This window comes from Talpa occidentalis, unplaced genomic scaffold (genome assembly GCF_014898055.3).
Source record: "Talpa occidentalis isolate TD23 unplaced genomic scaffold, MPIMG_talOcc4v2.1 talOcc4.7, whole genome shotgun sequence".
NCBI lineage: Eukaryota > Metazoa > Chordata > Mammalia > Eulipotyphla > Talpidae > Talpa > Talpa occidentalis.
In genome coordinates this window covers 134,332,529-134,360,040 of record NW_023605083.1, presented here as the reverse complement: position 1 = coordinate 134,360,040, position 27,512 = coordinate 134,332,529, and the positions used below count along the sequence as shown (strand labels likewise).

Genomic DNA, 27,512 nt, shown 5'->3' with positions numbered 1-27,512 from the left:
CCAAACTCCTTTCGGCCTTGGGCGCTGGGCAGTGCGTTCCTTCCTTGGGTTCTGGATCTCCACGTTCTGCCTGGAGGGGCGGGCAGGGAACTGCCACCCACCGCTGTCCTCCGGCCCTCCCACCCCCAGGACAGGGTGGTGAAGTGTCCCAGCGGGATACAAGGGCGGGGAGGCTGGTACCACTGGCCGCAGGGGGGGATGGGGACCTGGCCAGCGGGGGTCCGGGAGCTCCTGGCCTTGCTGCAGCCCCCGCCCGGAGCCTGGGCTGCGGCTCTCCGGGTGGCAGCAGCTCCCAGGACGCCCAGCCTGCAGGCAGAGGCAGCTGGGTGAGGTTCCTGGAACGCGGCCCACCCTGCCCCTCCCAGGAATGGTGCGCCCTGGAACGTCCCCGGTCCCGCCCCGTCTGGAGTCGGGTGTCTGAAGGCCGCACCAGCCGGGCGGAAGTCCTCGGCAGTGCCCAGGTGAGCCCAGGTGTGCTGGCACGGTGGGCAGCAGGGCCTCCCAGGCCTCGGGCTCTGGGGGCACCTCCCTCTCCTGCTCCCCCCCACCCAGGGGTGGATCTGAGCTTGGGAGGGTCTGTCTGGAGGAGGGGAGTCCAGTCCTAGGTGGGGCCTGGACTGCGGGTGAACCCTTGGCCTCTGCTCCCGGCCTGCTGGGCTAAGTGGGGTCCACTTCTGACCCCACGGTTTCCCCAGGCTGGGCCCCTCCTGGGGCGGGGGTCCTGGGCTCAGAGAGGGCCCTCCTTGGGTGCCCCGATGGGGGGGCACTGGCTGGGACCTGCTCAGTCTGAGTGCCCGCGTCACCCCCAGCCCTCCCCGCCCCAGTGCTGAGCTCCCCGCGGCTGGCAGGGCGCAGCTCTCCGGAGGCAGCTGCTGGGAATTTGCCCGCCACGCCCCCACCCCGCCCCCACTGGCACCGGGGACAGAGCCCCTGACCAGGCCGGCCTGGCCCCAGCTGCCCTGCTGACGGCAGAGCCTGGACAAAGGCGGCCTGTTAAGCAGCCCCAGCCCCCACCAGCTGCCCCGCCCACCTCTGGGCGCTGGAATGCAGGGGAGTTGGTCTGGGAGCTCTGGCGACCTCCAGCCGCTGTGATGGGTGCAGGGTGAGGGTGCAGCTGGAGGAGGCACCGTGTCTGCTGTGGCCAAGGGAGGGTGAGGGCCCAGGCTGGGCTGCCAGGGTGGCTTTCCTGAGCGGAAGTGCTGTGGGTCACCCGCGGGCGCAGGGAAGGCCTCAGCTGCCCTGACCTTCTCACCCGGCCTGGAGTGGAGGGCCGTCCGCAGGCCGGCTGTCCTGTGTGTCCCCGGGCAGGGGACAGGGAGGAAGCCCATGGGGCCGGCCCAGGCCCCACGCCCTTCCCCACGCCCTTCCTTCCTCCCCCGCTCCCTCCCCGTTCCGCTTGGGGGTGAGGTTTCTGCAGAGGCCTGGGGACTGGGGACTGGGGTGGGGCTCAGAAGGCCCGGGCTGTGAGTGGCGCCTCCCACAGTCCCTGGGGACAGGGTGGCGGGGCAGCACGGTGCTGAAGGCCGCCTGTGGTTCCAGGTTCCCTGCCCCGTCAGATGGGCAGAGGGAGGCTGCGGAGGCTGCGGCCCGGCTCTGAGCTGCCCGAGGTCTAGACCAGCTGCGCTGGGCCAGACATGGCCCAGCCGCCGGCCTTTGTCCTCAGTGTCCCCGAGACTCCAGAGGATCAGGGGTAAGTGCTCGGGGTGGGGGGGGTCTGGGATGTTTCAGTTTCGAGGGGCCTCTGGGGCATGGCCTTCCCAACCCCCTGCCCCCCAGCCTGCAGGAGCCCAGCCCCTACGACGAGAACGAGGTGCACGACTCCTTCCACCAGCTCATCCAGGAGCAGAGCCAGCACGCGGCCGGGGAGTGGCTGGAGCTGCGGCCGAGGGAGCCAGGGGCCGGTACCCTGCGGGACTCAGGTGAGCGGCCGTCCGGGGCTAGAGCCGGGGCCTGGCCAGATGGGAGGTCGCCCCTCCCGGCAGGTGTAGGCCTGGGGGGAGGGGGCACCGTGGCCGGTGGCCTCTTGGGGACCTCAGGACAAGCCCCCGTGTCCTGTAGGCAGTGACCAGGAGCCCCTCCTGCGGCCCGAGGATGCCCCTCACCACAGCACGGCCACACTCCGCATCCTGGCGTGCATGCCCAGCCGCACCATCGGTGAGTGGCCCCTCTGCACGCGGTGTCGGCCCGGCTGCCGGGGGTCTGTCCCGGTCCTTGGCCCGCACCCAGCCTGGCCGCTGCCTGGAGGCCCGGCCAACCCCTGACCGCCTCGCTGGGTTCCAAAAACGCCACGGGGATAAAAATAGGCTCTCGGCGAGGCCGCCCGTGAAGCAACTTTCCAGGGTCCAGGGAAGGGCGGGCGCCCAGGCGCGGGCCCCGCGCTGCCTGTCCCCGTCCCGCGCAGGCCGCAGCCGGGGCGCCATCATCTCCCAGTACTACAGCCGCACCGTGAAGATGCGCAGGGCCAGCCGGCCCCAGCTCAGAGACGTGGGGCGCTCGGCCCGGCCCAGCCTCCGCATGTACGACCTGGAGCTGGACCCCATGACCCACGAGGAGGAGGGTAAGTGACCCCGGGCCCCCAGCTGTGAGGCCCCTTTGTGGGGGTGGGTCGTTGGCCGCCCGTTGCGGGGCAGAGACGCGGGGGCGCTCAGTCTGCAGAGGGCTTGGCCAGGCGTCCGCAGCCCCTGCCGCAGCTGCGGGCTCCGGAGACAGCTCTGTGCCAGCTTTGGGATGTGATGGTGGCTGGTGGCAAGCAGGCCGCTCTGGCTCTCGTGCGGCTTCTGGCCGGCTTGGTGAGAAGCACGGGAACCAAGTAAATGGATAAACACACCACCAAAGCTCGGATCAGGGCATCTGAAGAAAGGTGCCCTGGGAGCGCCTAGAGGAATCCAGAGAGGCTTCCTGGAGGAAGTGTCACTAGCGTGGGCATTTGCAAAGGCCCTGTGGTGGGAGCATGCCTAGTTTTCTGGGCTGTAGGGGGCCAGTGTGGAAGGTTCTGGGAGCCAGGGAGAGTGGTTGTGGCAGGGCCTAGCATCACGGGCTGGTCTTCTGCCAGGTGGTCTCTGGTGTTCAGGTGCCCCGGAGCCTGGCGCATCCCTGGACAACTTCCTTGTCGTTCCCTTTGGGCTCAGCCCTCCCCAAGCTGAGCCCCCAAGCTGGGCCTTTCCTGGGGCCTTGCCTGTGTCTACCCAAAGTCGCCCGGTGGGCGAGGGAGCACGGCAGGGCGGCCTCGGGGTCTGGGGATGGTCCCTGTTGCTCTGTCAACCGGGCCAGGTGCCAGCTTTCTGAGGGCCATTTTTATCAGTAAAATGGGGTTAAGACAGTGCCCCTTCCAGTGCGGTTGTGAAAAGAAAGGAGGTGCCAGGGTGGACCTCAGGCCCTGCCTCCCCCGTGGCCCCACAGCTAGGCTGGCGTGGTGGGGGTGGGGCAGGGACCTCCACTTCTGAGGGGACACTGGGGGTCAGACCACGATGCTGTGGGTCCCAGAAGCCCTGGGGCAGACAGAGGGGGACTGGGGCGGGTCTCAGAGGATGAGGGTGCTTAACGGAGCCGGCACCCCAGCTCCGGGCAAGGGTGGGTGAGGAGGCGGGGGGTGGGCGGCAGGGGGGCAGGGCGGGCCGGGGAGATGACCGCACGCCCGTCCTCCCGCAGAGAAGCGGCGGCTCCTGGTGAAGGAGCTCCGGGGCCTGACGGAGGGCCAGCGCGAGCACATGCTCCGGGGCATGCCCCTGAGCCTGGCCGAGAAGCGCCGCCTGAGGTCAGTGCCCACAGCCAACGGCCCGCTTGCCTGGCCGGGCGGGGTGGCGGCCGGAAGGCCCCCGAGACTGCGCCCAGCCGGGCACCGACTCAGCCTCTGCCCGCAGGGAGGACAGCGGGACCCAGAGCGGGAAGCAGGGGGCCCGGCCGGACCGCCGTGGGCGTCCCGCCTGCTGGAGCCGGCTCCGATTTGCCTGCATCCTGGTAAGGGCTCCTGGCTCCACTCCGGGGCCACCCTCTCCCGCTGAGGCAGCGGCCCCTCCAGCGGGTGGGTGAGCCCCTCCCTGAGCAGCGCCGCCCCGGCACCCCCTAACCGGCATGTTGGGAGGCGGCCTGCGGTCACTGCCCCCGCCGGGCCGCGTCTCCAGGGCTCCCTGTGGTCCCCGCAGGGCCTGCACAGCCTGGGGCTGGCGCTGCTGTCGGGGCTGCACGCCCTGGCCCCGTGGCGCTACGCCCTGAAGCGGATCGGGGCCCAGTTCGGCTCCAGCGTGCTCTCCTACTTCATCTTCCTCAAGACGCTGCTGGCCTTCAACGCCCTCCTGCTGCTGCCGCTGCTGGCCTTCATCGTGGGCGTGCAGGCCGCCTTCCCGCCGGCGCCCCGGGGCCCCCACCCCGCCTTCACGGGCCTGGAGCTCCTCACGGGCGGGGTGAGGCCTGGGCTGAGGCCTGGGTGGGGCGCGGGGCGGGGAGCAGGCGCCTGCGTCAGGGCTGCCTGTGCCCTGTGCGGGCACTTGAGACGTTCCTCTTGACTGAACTGGGGTCAGGAGGTCGGGGTCAGCCTCGGTCCTGCTCTGGCCCCGCCCCGGCCCTGCCCTGGCACCCTCGGGTGGGCCGGGGGAGGGAGGGGACCCCTGACTCGCTGGGCCCCTCTGCGCAGGGCCGCTTCACCCACACCCTCATGTACTACGGCTACTACAGCAACGCCACGCTCAACCAGCCCTGCGCCGCGCCCCCGCCCGGCGGCCAGTGCGCCCCCGCGGCTGGGGGTCTGCCCTACAACATGCCCCTGGCCTACCTCTTCACCGTGGGCACAGCCTTCTTCGTCACCTGCATCACCCTGGTGTACAGGTAGGCGGCCGCCCTCCTCGGACAGCCTGGCTCCCGGCGCCCCGGACCCGCCCCTCCGCCCACCTGCCCACCGTCCGGCCGCCTTCTCCTTCCGTCCACCGCCCTGGCGCGTCTGTCCTCCATGAGCCAGCCCGGCTGCCTTCCTGCCAGCCGTCCTTCCCTGCCTCCGCTCTCCCACCCTCCCGCCCCCATTCACCCCCGCCCCCGCCCTCCACAGTCACCCGCGGGCCTGCGGGCCTGGCTCGGGACAGGCAGGCGGGCGAGATGCCCGTCCGTGGGGAGATTGCTCCTTAGGGGAGAAGACGGACCGGGGGAGGCCGGGAATCCAGGCGTCCCGGGGGGCCCTGTCCAGGGCTCCCACAGCTTTGGAGGAGCCAGGCTGGGTCCCCAGGACTTGCCCCCGACGGGGAGGCTGAGTAAGAGCAGGCGTTTGAGAAACACGGAGGGCGTTTGGTTACCGGGTCGGGCAGTGCCAAGGCCCCAGTGAGCCAGCGTTTCTGCGCCCGTGTCCGGGTGGGGAATGGCCCCGGCCGCTCTCCTAGCCACGCGCCCCTGCACCGGGCGGGGCGGCGGAGACGGGGCAGCAGCCCAACCAGGGGCCGGTGCTGGGCGGGCGGTGGGGCGGGAAGGGGCAGCCCAAGCGGAGCCGGGAGGCCGCCTCCCAGTGGGGTGGGTCGCAGTGTCCCGGGCCGCGGCCCCTGGCGCCGGTCACCCTGCCTGCTCTGCCCCCCAGCATGTCCCACTCCTTCGGGGAGAGCTACCGGGTCGGCAGCACCCTCGGGGTCCACGCCATCACCGTGTTCTGCTCCTGGGACTACAAGGTGACTCAGAAGTGGGCCTCCCGCCTCCAGCAGGACAACATTCGAACCCACCTGAAGGTGAGCCACCCGGGGCCGGGGCCCACCGCCCACCCCGCCCGCGTCCCCCGAGGATGGACGACCGGGCCTTGAGCAGGGCTGTGGTCAGGGGTGGGGCGAGTCCAGGGTGGGGACCATCAGCTCCCTGCTGCAAGTGAGGCCCCGAGGCAGTGTCCTTAGCCCGAGACCATAGGGGGCAGGGACAGGTGACCCCATGGGGGGTGACCCCCAGTTCCTCCAGGCTTCGGGGGAGGAAGAGTCCTTGTGTGTGCCTGTGGGTCTCTAAGTCCGTGCGGGAGTGGGTGACGGGCCTGCTGTCGCCCGCAGGAGCTGCTGGCCACGTGGCAGCTGCGCCAGGGCCACCGGAGCCGGTGGGGGAGGCTGCGGCAGGTGGCTGTGCTGGGGCTCGTGTGGCTGCTGTGCCTGGGGACCACGCTGGGCTGCACCATGGCTGTCTACACCTTCTCCGAGTCCATGATTGAGGTGCGGGGCGGGGGCAGACGCCCACTTCCTTGCAACAGTCCCACTGGGCCTAGTGAACCCTAAGGTCCCGTCTCCTCGCTGGCACCCCTCTGTCTCAAGCTATCCCCTATATTCCTTTTTCTTTCAAAACACAACAAAACACCCACCTCCATGCATTGCACCCCTCCAGCCTGGCCTCCCTCCCTCTCCCTGGCCCCCACCAAACCCCGCCCGGCTCTGCTGACCTCATTTCCTCCCTCAGTGTCTGCTGAGGGTTCCAGGTCTCACATGCAGGTCTTTAATCTTTTGGGACTTTCTTTCTGTGTGGAGTTAGCGATCTGGTTTCCTTGTTTTGCGTGTGCCTATCCAGTTTTCCCACCACCATTTGTTGGAGAGGTTTTCCTTTCCTCATTGACGGTCATGTCTCCGTCATAAAGTAGGTGTTGCGATACGTGTGGACTTTTTTCTGGATTCTCAATCCTAATTCCATCGATCCATGTGTCTGTTTTCATTTCCACACCACGCTATTTGAATTACTGTGGCTTTAGAACGTAGTTTGAAATCTGATTATGCGATGCCCCCATTTTTCTTTTTTCTCAAAATTGTTTTGATTACTTGGGGTCTTTTTTGTTTCCATATCAATGTTAGTATTTTTTGTTCTAGTGTCTTGAAAATATATAGGAATTTTGACAGAGATTGCATTGGATTTGTGTATTGATTTGGCTACAACAGTCATTTTGACTCTGTTAATTCTCCCCGTCCATGAACATGGGATAGCTTTCCAACTTTTTGTGTCTTGTTCTTTATCTTTTTTTTTTTTTAAAGATTTATTTACTTATGCATATAAGAGTAGGAGTACAGGCCAGAGGCGTGGGGGGTGAGCGGGTTCACCAGAGACAGAGCAGGGAACAGTTGTTTTTTATTTTTTAACAGTGTCTTAATGTTTTCATGTATAGAATTTTCACCTCCTCTGTTAAATTTATTTCCAGGTATATAATTCTTTTCCATGTTTTTATAAATGAGACTGTTTTCTTAGTTTCTTTTCCTTCTTGCTCATTATTTGCATGTCAGAATACAACAGATTTTTGTATATTGATTTTGTAGCTACCACTTTATAGCTTTTTTGTTTCTAATATTCTTTTTTTGGGGGAGGTGTCTTCAGGGTTTCTATATATGTTATCGTAATGTCTGCAAATAGTGACGATTTCCTTTTTTTCCCCCTCCAATCTGGATTCCTTTTATTTCTTGTCTAATCATTCCAGCTAAAATCTCTAACATCAATTAACGTGGTGAGAGTGGACAGCCTTGCCTTGTCTTGCCCTTAAGGAAGGGTCTTCTGCTCTTCTCCACTGAGTGTGACGTTGGCTGTGGGTTTGTGTATATGGCCGGCGTTGTGCTGACGTGGGCTCCTTCTGTTCTCTTTTTGTTGAGTCTTATCGTAAGTGGTGCTGTCTCCGGTCAGGTGCTTTCCCGCACCTGCTGATGTGACCCCGTGATCTTTCCTCTCGGGTGCTGAGCAGTCGCCCAGCGGCTTTGCCTGTGCCAGACGGGCCTTGGAATAATCCCAGGTGGTCGTGGCCTGTGACCCTTGTACTGCTGTTGAATTCAGTTTGCTGGTGTTTTTTTTACCTCTGTGTTCACCAGAGATATTGGCCTGAAGTTTCCCTTTTTTGTGATGTTTATTTCTGTTTATTTTGTCTTTGTTTTTTCTACCTACTGTTCCCTGCCCACCCCCCGCTTCCTGTGTGGTTTGAGCACGACAGGCCTCGTGGGCCCTGTCTCAGGGGACAGAGGTGCTGCCTCCAGCCCTGTCTGCTCCTCCCGCCCCGGGGCCCCTCAGTCCTCCTACCCCTCCCGTCCTGGGACCCATCCGTGGACCCAGCTGCGTGGATGGGTCCCTGCGCTGACCCCTGCCACCCCCCATCAGAGCCCGGTGTCTGCTGAGCAGGACCTGCTGGCTCTGCCCCTGGTGGTCTGCCTCTTCAACCTGGGGGCCCCCTACCTGTACCGTGTCCTGGCTGTCCTGGAGCGGCACGACTCCCCGGGGCTGGAGGTGTACGTGGCCATCTGCAGGTGCGCATCGGAGGGGCAGGAGGGCTCCCTGGGCACAGCTTCTTCTCCGGGCGCTTCTCCCCAGCCTCACACCCCCGCCCTCCACAGGAACCTCATCCTCAAGATGGTCATCCTGGGGATCCTTTGCTACCACTGGCTGGGCCGCAGGGTGGCCACCCTGAAGGACCAGGTGAGGGCGGGCCTGGACGGTGTCGGGGAGGCCTGAGCGCTCAAGAGGGGACCCTTGGCCAGGGGTGGGGTGTAGGGGGTGCAGGCCATGTGGCTGTCAGGCTGGGTGCAGGCAGATGGCGCCTCCAGGGTGGGGGGTGCTGAGACCCGGTCTTTTCAGTGCTGGGAGGACTTTGTGGGCCAGGAGCTGTACCGGCTCATGGTGATGGACTTCATCTTCACGCTGCTGGACACGCTGTTTGGGGAACTCGTGTGGAGGTGAGGCCCTGGGGGCAGAGCTGGATGCCGGTGGCATCCAGGGCACCTGGGCTTCCCCACCCACAGGTGAGCCTCCTCCCTGCTCACCTGTGAGGCGGGGAGGGGCTACCCAGGAGGGCCGCAGGCCTCTCTGACCGGGGCCGTAAGTCCCCCTTGACCGGGACAGGTCGGTAAACTGTAAAGACACTCAGCGGCCGGGAGGCTCGGGAGGAGCCAGCTGCAGCGAGTGCGGCCCGTCTGCTTGTCAGAGGCGGACAGGGCGGGACGGGACGGGCGCTGGGCCCCGGTGCCTCCTGCGCAGGCCACGGCCCAGCGCGCTCGCCGCCCTGCAGGGGCTTTGCTTTCCCCCATTTTGGTTTTCCTTGACGATGGATGAATTTAATACTGATGATGAAATAAGAGTTTTCGAAGGCAGCAGAGCGCCGGATGCTGAGAAGGGTGCTGGCGTCTCGGGAGCCTGGGGAGGGCAGGAGGGCGCAGCCGTGGCCGGGGGGGCCCCCTGGCCGGGACCAGACCTCGCCCCGCCTGCGGGCTGGACGCGAGGCCGGTCTGGGCTCGGCCGCCGCTGTGACCTCAGGCCCTCCGCACAGGCTCATCGCCGAGAAGAAGCATAAGACAGAGGGGAAGCCGGAGTTTGACATTGCCCGGAATGTGCTGGAGCTGATTTACGGGCAGACCCTGGCCTGGTGAGCGTCTTCCACTTGCCTCCCACTGCCGGCCCCAGCGGGGCTCAGCCCCTTTTCCTTCTGGGGCCACCATGAAGCCAGGCCCTAGGGTTCTGCAGTGACAGGGCCCCGACGCCCCACCTCCTAGGGTCCCAGTCTGGCCGCTCTCGCCCCCACCCCATGGTCCTGAAGCCTGGCGTGGGGTGGGCGCAGCGCAGGGGTCATGCCTGGCTCCTGGACTGCAGCCGCCCCCTCCCCCCAGGCTGGGGGTCCTCTTTTCGCCCCTCCTGCCTGCCTTGCAGATCATCAAGCTGCTGCTCCTCTTCTACATCAAGAGGGTAAGGGTGCCGCTGGCCTGGGGGTGCCGAGGGGCCACAGCGGGGCCCTGGGGCTCGGGCGCCCTTTCCACCCGAGCCGTGTGGGGCTGGCAGTCCAGGGCTTCCCCAGGGGTCAGTCCATGGGTGACCCCCAGTTCAGCACCACTGCTGGCAGCTCCCTGCTGGGGCTCACGGGGCATCTGTGGGCGGCGGGCGGGGGAGTTGGGAGGACTCTGAGCCTTAGGCCCTCCGGCCTGCGGGCACCGCCCTGGCCCCGTCCTCAGGCAGGTGTGCCGGTGGGTGAGAGCCAGGTTCCCTCTCTCTGGGCCTCTCTCCTGGGAGGGGGCAGCGTCGGGCCCGGGGCCTGGGGGTGTCCTGGGAGCACAGCTCTCTATCAGGCAGCCCCGCCCCATCCCTCTGGGAGGCCCCGCCCCGGGGAGGAGGTGACAGAGTGGACCTTTGTCTGCAGACCAGCCTCATGGCCAACTGCCGGGCGCCCCGAAGGCCCTGGCTGGCGTCGCACATGAGCACCGTCTTCATCTCCCTGCTCTGCTTCCCCTCCTTCCTGGGGGCCGCCATCTTCCTGTGCTACGCCGTCTGGCAGTGAGTGGGCCTTGGCTGGGGGCTGAGGCTGGGGGGCTGGGAGGTAGGGGGCAGGGGTGCAGGGAGCAGGGGCCTGGGGTGCTGGGGGCCCGGGGTATTTGGGTGCCGTGGAAATTGCCCGGGCCTGGCCGGAGGGCTCAAGCCGCCGTCGTGCCCAGGGTGAAGCCGTCTGACACGTGCGGCCCCTTCCGGAGCCTGGACACCATGTACGAGGCGGGCAGGGCGTGGGTGCGCCAGCTGGAGCAGGCGGGCCCCGGCGTGTCCTGGCTGCCCTGGATCCACCGGCACCTGGTGGAAAGCACCTTCCCCACCTACCTGGTGTCGGCCCTGCTCATGTAAGCGAGGGCAGGCGCGTCTCGGGGGGCCAGCCCGGGGGGGCCCGCCCCACCCCCTCCGCCCCTCCCCCGGCTCCGCAAGGGCCCCAGCCCGACTGCCGTCCCCGCAGGGCCGTGATCTACCTCAACATCCAGGTGGTGAAGGGCCAGCGGACGGTCATCTCCATTCTCAAGGAGCAGATCAGCAACGTGAGTGCCCCCAGCCCCGCGACGGCCGCCGAAGCCCGTTGGGCGCCTGTGCGCTCAGGCCTGGGCTCCAACTTCACCTGCTCATCACAGTCCCTCGTCGCGGAGCGCGGGGGCTGCCCCCAGCGGCTCGGGGGGGCCCGTCCGCATCTTCCGCCCGCGGTTCTGCCTTATTAGTGGCGAAGGGGGGTTGAGGAAGCAGAGAATGGAAGTGGCTCGGCCGATGCCCTTGCGACGGGCACGTTTCTGACTTGGAGGCCAGAGGGGAGGTGGCCGCCCAGGGCAGGGTGGGGAGCGGCGGGGCTGGCTCTTTGGCCCTCACCGTGTGGCCGCATTTCCCTTTTCGCCTTGGCTGCTGGGAAGCGGAGATCTGTCTCTCTGCGCTTGCTTTTTCCTTGCCCGGGTTTTGGTGCCTCTCCCCTGGTCTTTAAACTTTTGCTCTTGAGACGGTCAGTCGGGGCCCCCTGGGAGCCCCTCCAGCGCCATTCTGGACGGCGGACGGACGGGCAGCTGCTTCTTTAGCCCTTGTGTTCTGGCCTTTCCAGGAGGGGGAGGACAAGATCTTCTTGATCAACCAGCTCCACGCCGTCTGCCAGCGGAAGGAGAGGGCCAGGTGAGGCTCGTGGAGCGGCTGGGCCACGCCTGCGTGAGCGGAGGGAGAAGCCGGCCTCGCCCCGGGTCTCCAGCTGGGGGCTCCCTGGGTGCCTCTCAGCCTCTTGAGCGCCCCTGCCTGCCCTCTGCCCGCACGCCTCCTCCCAGGGGCTGGGGGCACTTGGGGAGGAGGGAAGTTTTCAAGGTTGTCAACAAAGAAGGAAACAGAAGTGTGTGCAGGGGGCAGGGTGGACCTGGGGGGCTCGCCCACATCAGGGGGAGGCCCTTGTCCTCAGGCCCCTCACCCGCCTGTCGCTTCCCGACGGCTGCCCGGGCCTCACCCGCTCCCCCCACCCACTCCGCTCAGGCACCCACGGTCGGGCCCCAGCAAGGGAGAGGCCCGATGCCCGTCTCCCTGCTGCTCGGCCGGCGCAGGCTGGGGCCAGCGGTTCTGAGGCCAGGAGCCCTCCCTGGGCGGCAAGACCCCACAGACGGAGCCACCTGACCGGGGAAGGCCGGCCTGCAGCTCCCTGGGGCCGGAGAGACGCCCGGGGCGGTGACCACCGCCGCCCTGGCTGACTCCCCTTTCTGGCAGGGCTGGTAGGACCCAGGCCACGGAGGCCCCCCAGGACCAGCTCACAGATGACAGTGGCGCCAGGTAGGACGGCGGCCCGGCGTCCGCTCAGCATGCCCGCGGCCCTGCGCCCCGCCCCTGTCGGCAGACACTGGCCTGAGGCACGCTGGCCTGCCCGGGGGACCCCCCAGTGACCTGCCTGGGACACGGAGGCGGTGACAGGACTCCGCAGCCCATTCAAGCGGCCGCCAGAGAATGGACCAGGCGGGTGCCCGGGGGTGCCACCCTGTGCGGAACTTATTTATTCAGATTAAATGTGTTTTGCAGAATGGGCTCGTCTCCGGGGAGCCTGTGCCCCAGCCCTCCTGGGGACCCCGAGCTCCTGCACTTGCCTCCCTTCTGTTCCTCCGCGCGGAGCCCCACCCCAGGCCCCCCAAGGGCCGGGAGATCCCCCGCGGGGCTCCCCCAGGGTAGCCTGGCCGGTGGTGTCAGCGCGCGGCCCCTGTTGCGTGGCCGGCGGGGGGTGACTGCGGGCCCCCGGCGGCCACTCGGGCAAGCCTGCGGGCTGGGGGTGCGGGGCGGGCGGGGGGCGACCTTCAGAGTGGGGGGGACCCTCCCCGGCGGGGGGCCGGGCCCAGAGAAGCCGCGGCTGGGGAGGAGCCCGTGACGGCGACGGGAAGGCGGGGCCGGCCCGGCCGGGCCCTGCAGGCGCGGGGACAGCGGGTCAGGCGCGGGGACGGCCTCCCCGGCCGGCGGGGGGCGAGACGGACACCCCGCGTCACCCGCCCGGACCCCCGCGGCCTCCGCCCTCCGTGGACGTCGGGGCGTCTGGGCGGGGCCTGCTGCGCGCGGGCGTCGGGGGGCGCCGGGGGGCGCCGGCTTGGGGGGCGCGGGCTTCTGCTGGGAAGACGCCGGGGCGCGCGCGGCCCCGGGCCCGACCAAGCTGGGGTCCCCGTCGGCGGCCGGGGGTGGCGGCCGGCCTGTCCCCTGCGGGTCCTGGGGCTGGTTCGGGGCCCGCCCCGGCCCCGGCCCCGGCGTGGAACCTCTTTTCCAGGCGCTCCAGTCCGGGGAGCCCCGCCCCCGCCCCCGCAGCACGGGGCCCCCTGCGCCCCAGGCCCTGCGGCCCGGCTGGGGGTGCGGCTTTCGGGCGGCTGCCCGGGCGGGGCCGCCAGGCTCCATCGGGCTCTTCGCGGCCCAGGCCCGGCTCCTCCGGCCCCCGCCCGCCTCGCCGCCCCCCGAAGCCCCCGGCCCCGGGCGCGTCTCTCCGTCGTGCGGGCGCGGGGAGCCCCGCGACGGCCCCGCGTGCCCGCCGGGGCGCTGTGTCCACGCCCGTCTCCTTCCTCGCCCCGCCCCGCCCCGAGCGGGCCTCGGCCCTGGCGCGGCAGCCCCGCCGGGCGGGTCCGGCCGGGAGCGCGTTCCCCGGCGTTGCCCGTTCGGGGCCCGTCGCCCGTTCGGGGCCCGTTGCCCGTTCGGGGCCCGTTGCCCGTTCGGGGCCCGCCGCGCGCCGGCCCTCGGGAGCCGCGCTCGGGCGCTCCTCCGCCGTCACATTCTGTGAGGAAAACATTAAAAGCCACAAACTCGCTTTTTAATCTGAGTCACAGACATTTTTGATTCAAAAGAAAAGGTCAAAAAAAAAAAACAAAGACAACAGAAAAACGGGAACGGAACGAACAGACGCTCCTCCGGCTCCAGCCGCGCGGGGTCCGGGGCGCGACGCGGGGCGGCGGGGGCAGCTGGCGCCGGGCGCGCGCACGCCGGCCCGGCCGCGTCTGCGGGCGCGCGCACGTGCGGCGCGGGCGCTCGGGGCCGCGCCTGGCGCGGGGGGGGCGGGGCGCTCCTGATCCTCGGAACCGGCTCGTGCTGCTCTGCGATCCGGCAGGCCCTTTTCGTGGATTTTTATGTCTTTTGTTCTTTTTTTGCTTTTTTCCTTTTGAGAAAACCGTTAAAAAGCTAATTAAAAAAGAAAACGTAATGCACAAGGTTCCTGATCAAGCAGGCAGGGGCACAAGGTCCATATACGTGAGCATACGCGAGGGTACGTCACTCCATTGTCTTTCTTTCTTGCAAAACAATCAAAACATTGATCATTTTTAAAACATAAAGCAATTTTTAATATATAAAGCACTCTTCAAACATCTATTTCTTTTGAGTCCATTATTTGGTAAATATGTAACTGCTACACATTAGAGATTAGGTATGTTTCTTCTTTGTGTTTTTTCCTCTTTTTTCCTTTTTTCTTTCTTTTTTTGTTTGTTTTTTTTTTTTAATAACATCTTCAGTGCTAGGAGTCGGGTTTAAAAACGCGCCTCGGCGCCGGGCTCGGGCGCCGCCGGCCCCGGCCCTGCAGGACGCGCCTGAAAATAGGTCTCTTTAGGGCGGAAGTCTCTTTTTTTAAATTCCGTTTTAATTTTTTTTTTTTTTTTAATTTTAAAGTCTGAAGGAGAAAAAAGGTCTGTAAACAGGCGGGAGCCCACGCGCGGGCCAGAGCCGTCGCCACCCACCGCGTCCAAGTGCTTCTTCCTCCCCGGGAACCCCCCTCCTCCGCAAGTATCTATGGCCACAGTTCAGCAACAGTTTTTCTCTTTAACTTTATATTCCAAATGGAAAAATGGTGCAATACTCTGGTAATAATTCTCTTGCATTAGTCCATAATAAAAAGCTGCTAAAGGTAGGTATACATATTATTTCTCCAGAGATATACACTGTCATCTTTAAACGCAATAACAGAGTCCTTGAGTAAACATTACACGTGAATTGTCGCCGGCCCTGTCCTGTGACTTCTCTGTAACGGTGGGATTAGCTCAAGGAAGGGCAGGGACACTCAGTGCAAAGTTAGAAGCTAATAATAGTAACAAACGTCTGACCAATGCGCCAAAAAAAGCATATACTGAATACAAGGGAAACCCACAGTTGAATCCCACACACACGGCACACGACGCAGAGTGCGCGCACGCGTGCACACGCAAGCACGCACACAGCCGTGCACACACACACACGCACACAAGGCTATGAACTTAGAAATGTCTCCTAGAGCCTGCTTCTGCGTACTGATGTCGACCTGGAAGTGTAGATTAGACTTAGAAAGTGTTCACATTTCATTATTGGCCTGCTGGATTCAAGTATTTGCATGTTTGATATGTCTCTCTTTTTTTTTTTAACTTTTAAAAAATATCTTTTGGGATAAAAAAAATGACATGAAGGAGCATGAAACAAGGGAAATGTGCATAGGCGGCCCGTGGCGCGGGGCCCGCCCCGCCGCTGGCGAGTGGGGCCGCTCCAGCCGCCTCCGTAATGTGCATAATCGTCACAGGCTCGTTTAAATAGGCTTCTCGTCTCCCTCCCGCCCGCCCCCCTCGATAAAATAACCCTTTCCAGCCCACAATCTGAAAAGTGCCCTTCATGATAAAACTATTCTAAGCAGCTTTTATACTTAAAAAATCAAAATGACAGCACACCATACAAGACACGACGACGACACAGAGGAAAAGCTATGAGAACATCCTGTCATTCGTGACACTGACCGCGCAGCCCGCACTGTCCCGGACAGTTCGCAAGGGCTGCGCGAAGGTTCGTCTTCAGTACTGGACCGAGGTACTCGAGGGGCTGCCGGGCTGCTTGGGTCCAGCGGGGTCCTCTGCGGTGCCCGGACTGGAAAGGGTCAGCTTCTTCTTCCTAGTGCTGATGACCGTGGCGCCTGGGCGTCCCCAGGGGCCTAGATGGACTCCCCGCTGAGAAGGTCGCCCGGAAGCAGTGTATTCAGCGGGGTGGGGCTCCCGATCACCCGGCCATCGTCGGTGCTGGGCGGGCCCCACAGGCTGCTTGAGTACTGGGGAACCCCGCCCCACAGCAGGTCGCTGCTCCCTTTGCCGGCCAGGCACGGGGCGTTCCAGTGGCCGGCATCGCTCCGCACCAGGCCGTGGGAGCTGCCCGAGGCTCCCAGCCGCGTCTGGCCGGTCCCGGAGCTGGACTGCCAGCTGGAGCTGGGCGGCAGCGCCTGGCCTTGGGCTAAGAAACGATTCACTTCTTCTTCGCCAGCGAACTCAGCCAAGATGGTAGTGTTTCCCAGAACACACCTGGAAGAGCAGGACAGCAACACAACTAAGCTGCTTTTTCTTAAAGATAAGGCAAACTGACGCCCCTCTGGCTAGACGAAGGGAAGAAAGAGCAGACAAGCCAGAAAGGAAAGAGGAGCCCCACGAGGACCCTGCAAACAAGGTCTGGAGGCCGCGGGGAACGGCTGGGCGGCGACAGGCTGGGCCACCGGGAAGAACGGGCAAGCTCCAGAAACACCTGCACTTCCAGGGCGGAGTCATGAAGCAGCAGAAAATGTGGACAGACCAATGACAAACTAGCGAGGGAGCCAGTAATGAAAACCTCCCAACACAGAAACAGCCAGGACTGGGCCACGCCACTGGGGGGGTGGGGGTGGGGTGGGGGGCCCTTGTCATTTCAGGAACTGGTGCTTCTCAAATTCTGAAAAAAGGGCCAAGGTGGGAACCTCCAAACTCGCCCTGTGAGCCCAGAGTGACCCTGAACTCAAACCCAGAGGAGGGCAACTCTAGGAAACGGCGGGCCAGGAGCCCTGATGAGCGCAGACGCAGCCGTCTCAACAAAGCACAAGCAACAGGTCGACAGCACCGGAAAGAATCTCACGCCACGACTTCGTGGGATCCCCCCGGGGGCGTGAATGGTTCCACACACCACATTCATGATGAAAGAGATCACACGATCATCTCGACAGACACGGAAAACACACACTTGTCCTTTCACGACAGCCCTCGATGACAGGGCGAAAGGAACACACCTCGACGTAACCGAGGCCCCGTGACGGACCCACCGCAGCTCCCACCACCGAGCTCGCGGTGGAAGTTTCGTGCTCCCTCTCAGGCTGGGAGCCAGACCTGGGAGCCACGCCTGCCACTTCCACGAGACACAGTCCGGAAGCCCTGGTGAGAGCACCAGGGAAAAGTGTCCAAACTGGGAAGAAAGAAGTAAAACTGTCTTTCTGTGCGATGGCACGGCCCTAGAGACAGAAGACCCGAGAGACTCCGCCGAAAACACTGCTGAGCTCACCCACAAGCTCAGTCATGCTGCAGGACAGAAAACCAACGCACAGAAAACAGCTGCGTTTCTATACACAACTCAGAGATATCTGAAAAAGAAATAAAAAAATCCATTCACAATAGCATCAAAAACATATTTAAAACATTAAAAAATTAAAAATATTAAAAATTTAATCTTAAAAATGGTTTGTACAATGAAAACTAAGATAGTGATGGAAAAAAATGAAAATATAATTGACAACTTGTCTTGTGTTCACAAATCTGATGAGTTTTGTTAAAGATATGCATACTAGGGCCTGCCTGGGGGCGCAGGGGTTAAAGTCTCAGCGCTATCAAGTATCGCCAGCCACTGCGGGTTCAACCCGGCCAGGGAGCTGACCTACAGGGTGCAGCAGACCTCTCCTGTTTCCCTGCTGCTCCCCTTGGCAGTGGATTTCAGTCAGTCTGCCTGTTCTGCTCCCCGCACCTCTGGCCTACACCCCAGTTTTTGTATGCATAAATAAATAAAAAATAAAACTTAAAAAAAAAGATATGCATACCACCAGGCCATCTGCAGAGTCACTGCTGTCTCTGTCAAAATGCCAATGGCGTTATTCACAGATTTAGTAAAAACAACCCTAAAATTTCCATAGAGCCACAGAGACCCTGAACAACAAAACAATCCTGGGAAAGAAGAATAAGGCCAGAGATATTACACTTTCCAATTTCAAACTACATTGTATAACGACATTACAAAGCTATAGTTATCAAAACACTATGGTAATGGCATAAAAAACCAACTTGCAGGCCAATGAAACCGAATTGAGAGCCCTGAATTAAACTCATACCCATGCTGTCAGCTGATCTCTGACTAGGGAGCTAGGAAACGGGCAACCACAAGGGTGCTTCTTGCACCCCTTGCAAAAATTTACTTGAAATGGCTCAAAGACTTAAAAACACAAGATGTGAAACCATAAAACTCCTCAACGCCAAAAAAACCACAAGCGACAAAAGCACAAATCAACAGGTGGGACATAGCAAACTCTTCTTTCTTTCTTTTTTTTTTTTTTAGTTTTTTTTTTTTTAACGATTTATTTATTTATGCATGCAAGAACTGAGGTACAGGCCAGTGTGCGGCAGGTGAGAGGATTCACTAGAGACAGAGCGGGGAACAGAACAGGCAGACTGACGAAATACACTGCTGAGGGGAGCAGTGGGCGAGAAGGAGAGGTCTGCCGCACCATGTGGAGAATCTCCCTGGCCGGCCGGGGATCGAACCCACGCTGCAGAGGCTAAGGACAGCTTCACAGCGCTGCGCTCAACCTGCTGCGCCACCGGGGAGGCCCATATAGCAAACTTTTCAAATGAAAACCGAAGTGCGCAAACCTCATGCCTGTGAAGATGGTTATTACCACAAATATGAGAAACTCCAGCTACCAATGAGGGCACCTGAGGCCTGCTGATGGGCAGGTAAATGGTGCATTACATGAACCATGTGACCAGCCCCCTGGCTCCCGGATGTGCATCTAACAGAAATGAAAACGGGGTCTGCGGGTGCTTGCACCCCCATGTTCATTGCAGCAGTAGTCACACAGGTGAGACGTGGACGCCACTGATGAGTCAACCAATGGATGAGGGGACAAAGATGACGTGGAGTGCATGTATGTGCATGCATGTATGTGCGTGTCATAAATCATGACATGTAAATGTTACTCAGCAGGAGAGAGTAGGAAGTCCTGCTACGTGTGGCATCACGGATGGGCCCCAGGGCCCTGTGCTGGGAGAGGCACATACTAGACGACCCCACTGCAGAGGCAGGGTGCGGCCGTGGTTATGGGGGCTGGGGCGGGGAACAAAGCAACAACCAGGGATACACAGCACAGGGAGCGGGAGAGCCCGGGGGTGTGGCGTGCAGCACGGCCACCGCAGTCGCGATGCCGCAGAGACCTCAGCGTCCTCAGAGTGGATCTGGGATGTTCTCGCCACAGAACAGACACGCAGGCACGTGGGGGCGGCAAGCCCACCGCAGCACGTCGAACAGGGCGTCGGCTTGACTCACACAGTGCCACGTGCCAGTTACATCAACAAGCAAACAAACACCAGCTTGTTATGAACCTGCCACCCCCAAAAGCAGGGAAAGCGCAAGGACTTCATGTCACAGGCCACCCAGGGCAGTCCCGGCCACGTCTAGCACTGCCACTCCTAAGCCCGCGTGTGACTCTGCTCCCTTGGCTGGGGCTCCCAGAGCGCGGGCCAAGCAGGCGTGTGAACGCACCATTGAACCAGGTGGCGTTAGGGTCCCTGTAATTAAATCTACATCCTGGGCTAAAAACGGGGTGACTAACCCTGAAAATCAGAAATCACATCTCAAGTGATGTGGCTGTGCAGGCAACGCCCAGGGCGCAGCAAACGCATCCCAAGGCAGGAGGGGCAGGCTGTGGGGTGCTCCCGGGGCCTGCAGGTGTTGGCTTGGTGTGGCCGCGCTGGTAGCAGCCTCCTCCTCCTCCTCCTCCTGTCACTGGGGAGCCTCCCCGTGGGGGCCATGGCCACTGAGCCGCAGAAGAAACTGCCAAGTCACACACAGCTGCTGGGGTGAACTGTGTCCCTCCCTAAATTCTCATGTTGAAGTCTTGACCCCCAGTACCTCAGGAAGTGCCTGTCTGGAGAGGGTCTCTGAGGAGGCGATGGGAGAAATAAGGTCACGAGGGTGACCCTAACCCACTGTGACGGTGCCCTTCTGAGGGGAGGAAGGTGGGGCACAGGCGGGGTGCATGAGAATGGGGCGACGCAGCCAAGGAGACGGCCTTGGGGAGCTCAGCCCACCAGCACCCGCCCCCGGACCTCGAGACAACTGATGCCATGTCTGGGGGCCCAGAGCTCAGTGACCCCACAGCCCGCCCTGGAGCTGCCAGGGCCACCCAACCACGACAGAGACGTACATGTGCAGGGACTTCTGGGCCTTGGCAGCCTCCTCCTTGGAACTGTAGCGGACCACGGCGTTGCCCTGTGTCAGGTTCAGGTGGAATGTGATGAGGGGCCCGTGCTGCAGGCACAGCGTCCGGAGGGTGGAGCCGTCGATCTGGGGGGAGGCGGAGGGCGGTGACCACCTCTGGCACCCGGGCGCGGCCATCCACACAGCCCCCACGCGGCTGCGGGCGCGCGCCTCTGCTCTAGCCGTGGCCGCGCCAGGCCACCCGAGGAGCCCAGCTAACGAAAAGGAGGTTCTGGCTCAGAAGCCCCTGAGGTTCTGGATCCAGAGAGGAAGGAATGGGGGCGGGCGTGGGGTGAGGCGAGCAACTCCATTCGCCTGTGCCTCTCAAGCCTCCCCAGAGTCAAGGGCAAACACTTGATGAGGGACACAGCTCATGGGCTGGGCGAGCCTGCCCTCGGCTGCCCGTGGCGACCGGCCCCTGTGCACGGCGCCGGGCGGGCCCTCACGCTGGGGACACGGGGCTGCGCGGTGCCTGTACCTGGGGCGTGAGGTTGCGGAGAACGAGCCAGCTGCTGGTCCTTCCCGAGGCGTCTGTGCTCCACGCCGAACCTGGGGGCGGAGGGGCTTGTTAGAAGCGGACGCCATGCGCTTTTTCAGCCTCAGGGAGCCCATGTTATCTTTTGGTTTGAACCCAGAGTCTCAGTCCCTGCAAACCCCAGGGCTGGTGTGATGAGAGGGAGGGGAAGTTCCAGGCTCCCTCTCTGCCCCCCAGAATCAACGCTCTGACCTGGGTGTGCTTGTCAATAAAACAAAGTGGACCCATAGGGCTGCTCTCAAAAGGCTGAAAGGGCTATTTTCAAACTCTCTCTTGCTGTTTCCTAAATTCCCAGGATCTGTCCCCCCGCCCCCCCCCCCCCCCCCCCCGCCCAACTCAGAGCAGCGTGCCTGGCGGGGCAGCGGGCTGGGCTGGCCCTGGGTGTGCATGCAAGTCTGGCCCGGGGAGCCTGGCCCAGTGCAGGATGGCGAGAGCGAGTGGCGAGGTGGAGGTGGGGCCCGGGCCGTGCCAGCGGAGGGGCAGGTGGGGCGGATGCGTACCCGAGGAGTAGGAGCTGGTCCAGCCCAGGGGGCTGGCTCCCCAGCTGGAGGAAGGCTTGGGGTTGGTCAGCCCCGGAGGCGGCCTGGTGGGGGCAGGAGTGTTTCTGGGCACCTTCCACAGTTCGTGAGACAGAGAGGCTTGCGCGTGGGAGGCAGGGCCGGAGGACCACGTTGATTTGATGTCTGACAGTTTACCTGCAAAGGCAGAGAAATGGAGCACAGGCCTCCCTGAGACACGGAGGAGAATCCCTGCCGTGTTTGGGGACGTACTTGGGCTCGGCTTCCGCGATGCGCACAGCGGCCCCATGGGCTGGGCTGGGCAGAGCCACGGCGGCCCGTCCACTAGAGACCTGGCCACGGCTCTCCTATGCAATCAATTTGCTTGACTTGCTAGACACAAATTTGCCACCAAGAAAACAGCATTTTTGCAGTTCTACCGGGACATGTTTTGCAACATCACAGGCTAATGGGGTTGAGAGCCGAGCAGCTACATTGCTATCACTTTCCCCGAGGCAGCCCCTTTCAGAGAACCCCCGCCCAACCCCCAGGTCTGCTCTGGCTACAGACACGTGTTTGAAGGCTCTGGGGTTTGGCTGGTTTGGGAAGATGCAGGCCAGCGCAACCCTAGCCCCGCGGCGAGGGTGGAGTCTCCAGCTGTGTCCCTGGGACCGCGCTGGGACCCAGCTGACCCGGTGGGGGGAGCCTGCTCCCACCCTGGCAGCCCCCCAAGGTGCCGGGAGGCAATCGTGTCTGGCCCTTCTCAGTGAGGCGCGTCCCTGCATGGCCAGCGCGAGGGTAGGGGCAGGAGGAAGGGTGAAGCACTTCTCTCTCTCGCCCTCTTTTTTACTGAGATGCTGAATGATATCACAACTGACTTCCCCTCTGGCCGCCGGCATCAGCAACCTTCTACTTTACAAAAGGCCCGAGTGTCGCTGAGCCTCCAGGTTTAATGAGGTATTTTCCGACTGCTACTCATCTGCGCGTCTACACCTTTTACATTCTTCAGGCTTCCAGCTTCAAATGCCTCTGAAGTTTTTATGATAAACAATTCCCAATTCTCCCCTAAGTCTAAGAGAAACTCATGCCTGAAATGACCCTTCACGCTATCGCACAGAAACAACACAGGCCCTGCCTTGATCTGGACAATGGGGTGCGCTGAACCGTGGACCTGCGCCCCTGACAGCAAGCCCCAGAGCCGTGGTGGCCTCCGTGTCTTCCATCTCCACTTTCCGGTTCTATAGCCATGGGGGTGGGGGGACAGAGGAACGTGGGCCGAGGCTGAGGCCCCGGAGTTGAGCACACCCCATGCGGAGCAGGCCTGCCCATGCGGTCCCATCAGTGGCAGGAAGAGAAGGCTGCCTGGAGGAGGGGGGCGCGTACCTGTGATGCTAGGTGCGGGCGCGAGGCTGCTGAAGGAGCGACTGTAGCCGGAGGCACTGAGCGGCCAGGCACTCGAGGAAGGCAGCGTGGCATTCTGAGATGATGGTGGGGAGGACCCTGCAGAGCCAAGCACGGCACTGAGAAGGTGGCCGCCTCCCCCGGGCTCGGGGCGAAGGGAGAGGCCTGAAGGTCCCTGGCTGAGGAGCAGCTGCCCCGAGACAGGCAGGATGGCATCATGGGCAGGGAGGTCTGTAGTGCCGGGCCTCCCATGCACAGAACCACTGAGACCCGCCACTCTGAAACAAACCTCTCCCTGCAGGTGAGACTTTAGGCAGGAGCCTCAAGGCCCACTTTGGAAAACAATTCCCGGGCTCTCCCCAGGATGAGCCCCCAGCCCTGCCCCCTCCCATGCAGGGCTCCGGATGACCGCAGGCCACCCGCTGGCCACCCGCAGGTCACCCGCTAGCCACCAGGGCCGGGCTCCATGGCTCTTTTCAGTGTCAGGTCTGGACTCTCTCTGTGAGGGTGACCCTGGCCCTGCTGCTGGGCCTGAGAAGGACCTGGAGGGGCCCGAGGGTGCCTGGCGTCAGGCGTGCCAGGGCAGATGCCGCTCGTTTTGCCAAACTTCTTATGGGAGGGAAACTGAGGTGGATGAGTAAAGAGTCAGTTCATTTTTAGTTTAGGACAAAGAAATTTCAAGGGCCTCCCCTGGTGGCGCAGCTGTTGAGCGCTGGGTTGCAAGGCTGCCCGCAGCCTCTGCAGCGCCAGTTTGATCCCCGGCCACCGGCGAGGGTCCCACAAAAAAAAAAAAAAAAAAAAAGAAAAGAAATTTCAAGTCAAAACTTCTCATATAAGAGCTTAACGGTTAATAAGCGATTTTACAACAGGCTGCTGGTAAAGAAACGAGGGGTGATAGATAAATCCGCACACAGCCCCCGCCGCAAGTGCCCCGTGAGCAGGGCCTTGAGAGGCCCTCGAGCTGCTGCAGGCCCCGGGGTGGCCTCACCTCCACTCTTGAGGAGGTAGCGGTTGACATCCTGTATGGTGGTGTTGATGGTGGGCCCGGTGGGGACGCTCCCGGGGGTGACGTCAGGGTCGTTCTCGGGGTCTATGTTCTGAAGTCCTTTCCACGGAACTCCAGGGTGGAATTCTGGAAAATGCCAAACAAGAGGAAAACCGAAACAGATCAAGCACAGTCATCTAAATCCTTTTTTTTACAACCTGAGAATTAAGCTAAGGCGTATGTTAGACTTTCAGCAAACGGCCAACGCTCAGGAACAAACTCGCACTGGGTTTCGGCTCCCCCGCGCCCCCCTCTTCTGATGGAACCCAAGGGCCACAGAAGAGTCCCTGACACCCACCACACCCCAAATCTATCTGACAGATGGTCTTCCGTAGAAAGCCAGGGCAGCTGACTGCGGGGCCCAGCTCGTGCCCGGGCTCCCCGGCCTCGCCCCCGCCCAGGTGCGGCGGACAGCTCTGCGGCCACGCATGCTCACCTGGGGGCCAGTTGATGCTGGAGCCATTTGAGATTTTGTCACTGTCGGATTTGGCACGTGACCAGCTATGGGGAACAGCTACGGGAGGGCTGGCTGGTGACTCACTGTTCTGGATTAAATCGTACCGACCGTAGGACTCGTCGATGGAGGACTTGGCTGGAGGCCCGATACTCAGCCCTCCAGGGATAGCACCTGAGGGCAGGAGACGGAGCCCGTGAGCAGGGCCCCTGCCCCCCACTGCCGGCCGCGCCCTCTGCAGCGGAGCCCTGCCACCAGCCTTGGCCGCTGGCACTTTCTGAGAGCCGGCTGGGACTTTGTCCCTGAAGCACCGAGGCGCTTTCAGAACCACATTACTTTATCAAGTGGGAGATCCTGCAGGGTGTGGGCCACAGCGCTGGGAGCTGCCCACGGCATGGCTTTCGGGGGCCACTGTGGCCAGCCCCTGAAGCGGCCCTCTGAGCCTGCCCTGCCCTGCGCCTCCCCAGGGAAGGGGCAGGGCCCGAGGTCTGGTTACACAGACAACTCAGCCGGCCCCGGCCCTCCTGCCAGGAAAGGGCCAGATGAGCTGAGATTTCCTCACAGAATTCCCGGTCAGGCATTTCCCTTTCCTATTTAGAATGCCTCACAGCAAGAGAACTGTCTAGATGAGACACTGCGTTTCCCCTGCCGGCCGAGGAAAAGGCTTGGTTTGAGAAACAGCCCACACCAGTGGGCGCCTCCTGCAGTCACCAGCCCGTGATTTCTCCTCTTCCTAACATCACTTTCTACTGTGCTGATCATTTTATTGAAGACAATTTTCAGCATAGTCCAACTTTTTGTTGAAATATATAGGCGTACATAAAGACGTCTGCAGACCGATTTATATTCTTTGCATTTTCAAGTACTTTTGGGCTTGGACTAAGATCTGGGGCTTAAGGTTTCAACAAGTCTGGTCACTGCCCAGTGGGATTTCCCGCCATGACGGCAGCATTTTTTTCTCCACGTGGGTGAATCCTCTGACAACACGGGCGGCGTGATGGGGGCGGGGGGGAAGGCGCCCCTGCCTGCACGTACCATGCTTGCTGGGGTTCTGATCGAGAGGAGAAGCAGCACCGGGTAAGTTATCCATGGGGTTGGGGTGTGTCCACTGGGGGAGGCGAGACTGGGACTGAGACGGGTCCTTGACCGACAGACCACCAGTCATGTCCATGCCGCTGACATTCATATTCGGGTTCAGCCCAGCTGGAAACAAAGACACTGTCAGGCTGTGCCTGGGCTCAGACCCTGCCCCGGGGTGGAGTCTGGTGGGTCAGACCCGCCTGCCGAGCACAGTCCTTGGCGCTGGGTCTTCCTGCAACCCTGCTAGGAATACTGTGCCTGAGCAGAGGGGAAGCGGCAGTGAGTAGCCATGGACTAAAGGAGACCAAGGACGCTTCATTTCACGTGTTTCGGGGCTGACCCTGGTCCCGAGGCGTCTCAGTCGGAGGCTGGAGAATGAGTCCAAACGACCAGGAAAATCTTTCCTGACATTAGGGAGGTTCACGGGAATGCATCAGAGCAAAACACGCTTTCAGGATGCTGGAGCCCCAGCTCCTGGATGCCGTGGCCAAGTTGGGCCCCACAGCCCCCCAAGGCCCTGTGCCGGGTGGCGTGCCCAGACCCGCGACTACTCTCTCAGACGTCTGCCCAGCAGTGGCATCTCGAAGGGCATTTCTCAGGATGCACCCCTGGCTGGGCATTGCGGGGCAGTGTTGGAAAGTGCCCCCCAGCGTGAGGTAGTGGGCCTGCTGCCCAGAAGCCCGCCCCTGGGAGCTCATGAATCCGACAGCTGACTACACTTGGGCCCCAGCTGGCTGGAGTGTGGGTGGGGCCTGTCTGGAGCCGGAGGGGCAGGTGCGGGACTTGCTTCTTCCTCAGCCCCAGAGCCGGGTCCAGGGCCCTGCCACACGTTCTCAGACTCTGATGCTCAACCCACAGACAACCTGATGCCCTGCCTGTCTCGGGGTGCTCACAGCGACGCCTCACAGGATGGGTTTCCTGGCCCAGCCCTCCCGTGGCGGTTCAGCCTGCGGCCTGGCGCTCTGGCTAGCCTGCAGCCCCTGGGTTACAGGTTAGGGTTCTGTGGGTTCAGGATCCCATGCGCTGCTGTCTGAGTCTAGAATTCACACTCTCTACAACGTGAGCTGTAGGCCCATCACTGCTTTTGAAGAAGCGCCTGCTTTGCTTCAATCCAAACCCCCTTACGGCAAAACCATTCCACTCTGCCCTGCACCCTGGCTTGGAGGACGGTGGCTGTTACCGACAAGCGGGAGTCGGTGAGGATCGGAACAAACCGCAGGCGGGGCCCCGCTGGGCTTGGGCAGCGTGTGCTCTCCCTGGCACGACTGGTCAGGCTCTGCAGGGACAGCTGCTGCTGCCTCCTAACCAGGGGGCCTGTGCTCTGCTCTGACAAGCTGCAGCTGGGGCAGCCCTGGTTACACCCCCTAGGCCTCCGGCGCCCCCTTTAGCTGGGCGGCCACTCCCACGGCGGGACTCACCGAGAGGGTAAGGAGCGAAGGTGCTGGGTGAAGATTGCTGCTCTTTGGTCTGCAGGTCGGGCAGGCCGGGGGCCTGGGGGTGAGGGGGGAAGCTGTCCATGGCCGATTTGCCTGCAGAGGGGTGCAGAGACAGGTGCGGCGCGGGCGGCGGCGGCTTCACGAGCAGGGCCTGGGCCAGCTGGCGCTGGTGCTGCTGGATCTGCTGCTGCAGGTTAGTGATTGTGCGCGCAACCTGGGGGAGACGTGTGGGTGAGCGGCTGGAGGGCGCCTCTGGTCTGTCTGTACACGGGGCGCATGTAGCCCGCACCGCCTTCAAGCCTGGGTCACCACTGGCAGGGCCAAGCCTCCACCCCAACCTAGGGGGCCCCGGAATGTTTCAAGGGGGGCTTCAGGGGGAAAACCAAGGAGACGTCACAGCAGCGCCTGAACCTCTCCCGGCGGGGGCGCTGCCCAGGCGGGGCTGGCGGCACCTACTTGCTGCTCCTGCTGTCTCATGGGTCCGGACACGTTACGCTGGGCCTGCAGCATCTGCTGCTGGATCTGTAAACGCTGGTATGCCTGTGGGCAGAGGACAGCGGTGAACGCATTTCAGGAGGCCATCGACCGACGCTTCCTCTTCTGCACCAGACGGACGGGAGGAAGAGGGCCAGGCTGGCCCGAGCACCGGCGGCCACGCGCTGCTGCGGCAGGAAGGCCCCGGGAGCAGGAAGGTGTCCTAAACCCTGGGTGTTAACCTTGAAAAGGAACTCGGCCAATCCCCTGGTTATCATGTTAATAGCAACTCTTTTTCAGTTAATGAGGGATCAACATTGTTCTCTGGACCTACACAAACTAAAAATAAAATGAAATGAGGGGGAAAATGAAGCACCATTCTCAGATGGCGTGGAGGGATGCTGTCCAGAGCAGCCGGCCCGGAGCTGAGGGCGGTGGAGGCCACGTGGGGTGGGAGTGGAGGTGCCCCTCGCCCACCCCCCCAACGGGTCACACACCGGCCCAGGGTGCCGCCTGCTGTGCTACGTCTGGTAGGCCTGACCCGCTCATTGTTTTAAAATGTCATGGTTTTTTTTCCTACAACATGGATATTTAGAGACATTCTTGACGGGATTTATTAAAACAGAACCCCAATAAAGGTGGTGAT

The 27,512-nt window shown here is 62.4% G+C and overlaps 2 protein-coding genes across 6 annotated transcripts in view; one reads left to right on the top strand and one right to left on the bottom strand.

Annotated features, from left to right (window-relative positions):
• The first annotated feature begins 408 nt into the window (after positions 1-408).
• On the top strand, positions 409-12,309 carry TMC6 (transmembrane channel like 6). Of its 2 annotated transcripts, none has more exons than XM_037493865.2 (21): positions 409-461; positions 1,540-1,690; positions 1,777-1,919; positions 2,059-2,154; positions 2,402-2,557; positions 3,649-3,754; positions 3,861-3,957; positions 4,143-4,400; positions 4,631-4,821; positions 5,555-5,699; positions 6,006-6,161; positions 8,068-8,213; positions 8,301-8,382; positions 8,542-8,639; positions 9,230-9,325; positions 9,567-9,642; positions 10,091-10,224; positions 10,383-10,559; positions 10,670-10,748; positions 11,291-11,358; positions 11,932-12,309. In XM_037493865.2, the coding sequence occupies exons 2-21, from the start codon at positions 1,635-1,637 to the stop codon at positions 11,996-11,998; spliced, it is 2,427 nt and encodes an 808-aa protein (XP_037349762.1). In that variant the 5' UTR covers positions 409-461; positions 1,540-1,634; the 3' UTR covers positions 11,999-12,309. The 2 variants fall into 2 exon arrangements, with proteins under 2 accessions (XP_037349762.1, XP_054545216.1); XM_054689241.1 differs by lacking the exon at positions 409-461 and adding an exon at positions 1,036-1,151.
• Positions 12,310-15,265: 2,956 nt separating this feature from the next.
• The window catches only part of TNRC6C (trinucleotide repeat containing adaptor 6C), an 89,567-nt gene continuing 77,320 nt past the window's right edge, over positions 15,266-27,512 (bottom strand). For all 4 annotated transcript variants that reach the window (XM_037494848.2, XM_054689489.1, XM_054689490.1 and 1 more), the window contains 10 exons: positions 26,849-26,932; positions 26,375-26,606; positions 24,912-25,079; positions 23,859-24,050; positions 23,366-23,509; positions 22,360-22,476; positions 20,980-21,174; positions 20,423-20,493; positions 19,892-20,031; positions 15,266-15,983 (listed from right to left, as the gene is read on the bottom strand). In XM_037494848.2, coding sequence (XP_037350745.2) covers positions 15,623-15,983; positions 19,892-20,031; positions 20,423-20,493; positions 20,980-21,174; positions 22,360-22,476; positions 23,366-23,509; positions 23,859-24,050; positions 24,912-25,079; positions 26,375-26,606; positions 26,849-26,932 — 1,704 coding nt within the window. In that variant the 3' untranslated portion in view covers positions 15,266-15,622. The remainder of the gene's footprint in view (positions 15,984-19,891; positions 20,032-20,422; positions 20,494-20,979; positions 21,175-22,359; positions 22,477-23,365; positions 23,510-23,858; positions 24,051-24,911; positions 25,080-26,374; positions 26,607-26,848; positions 26,933-27,512) is intronic.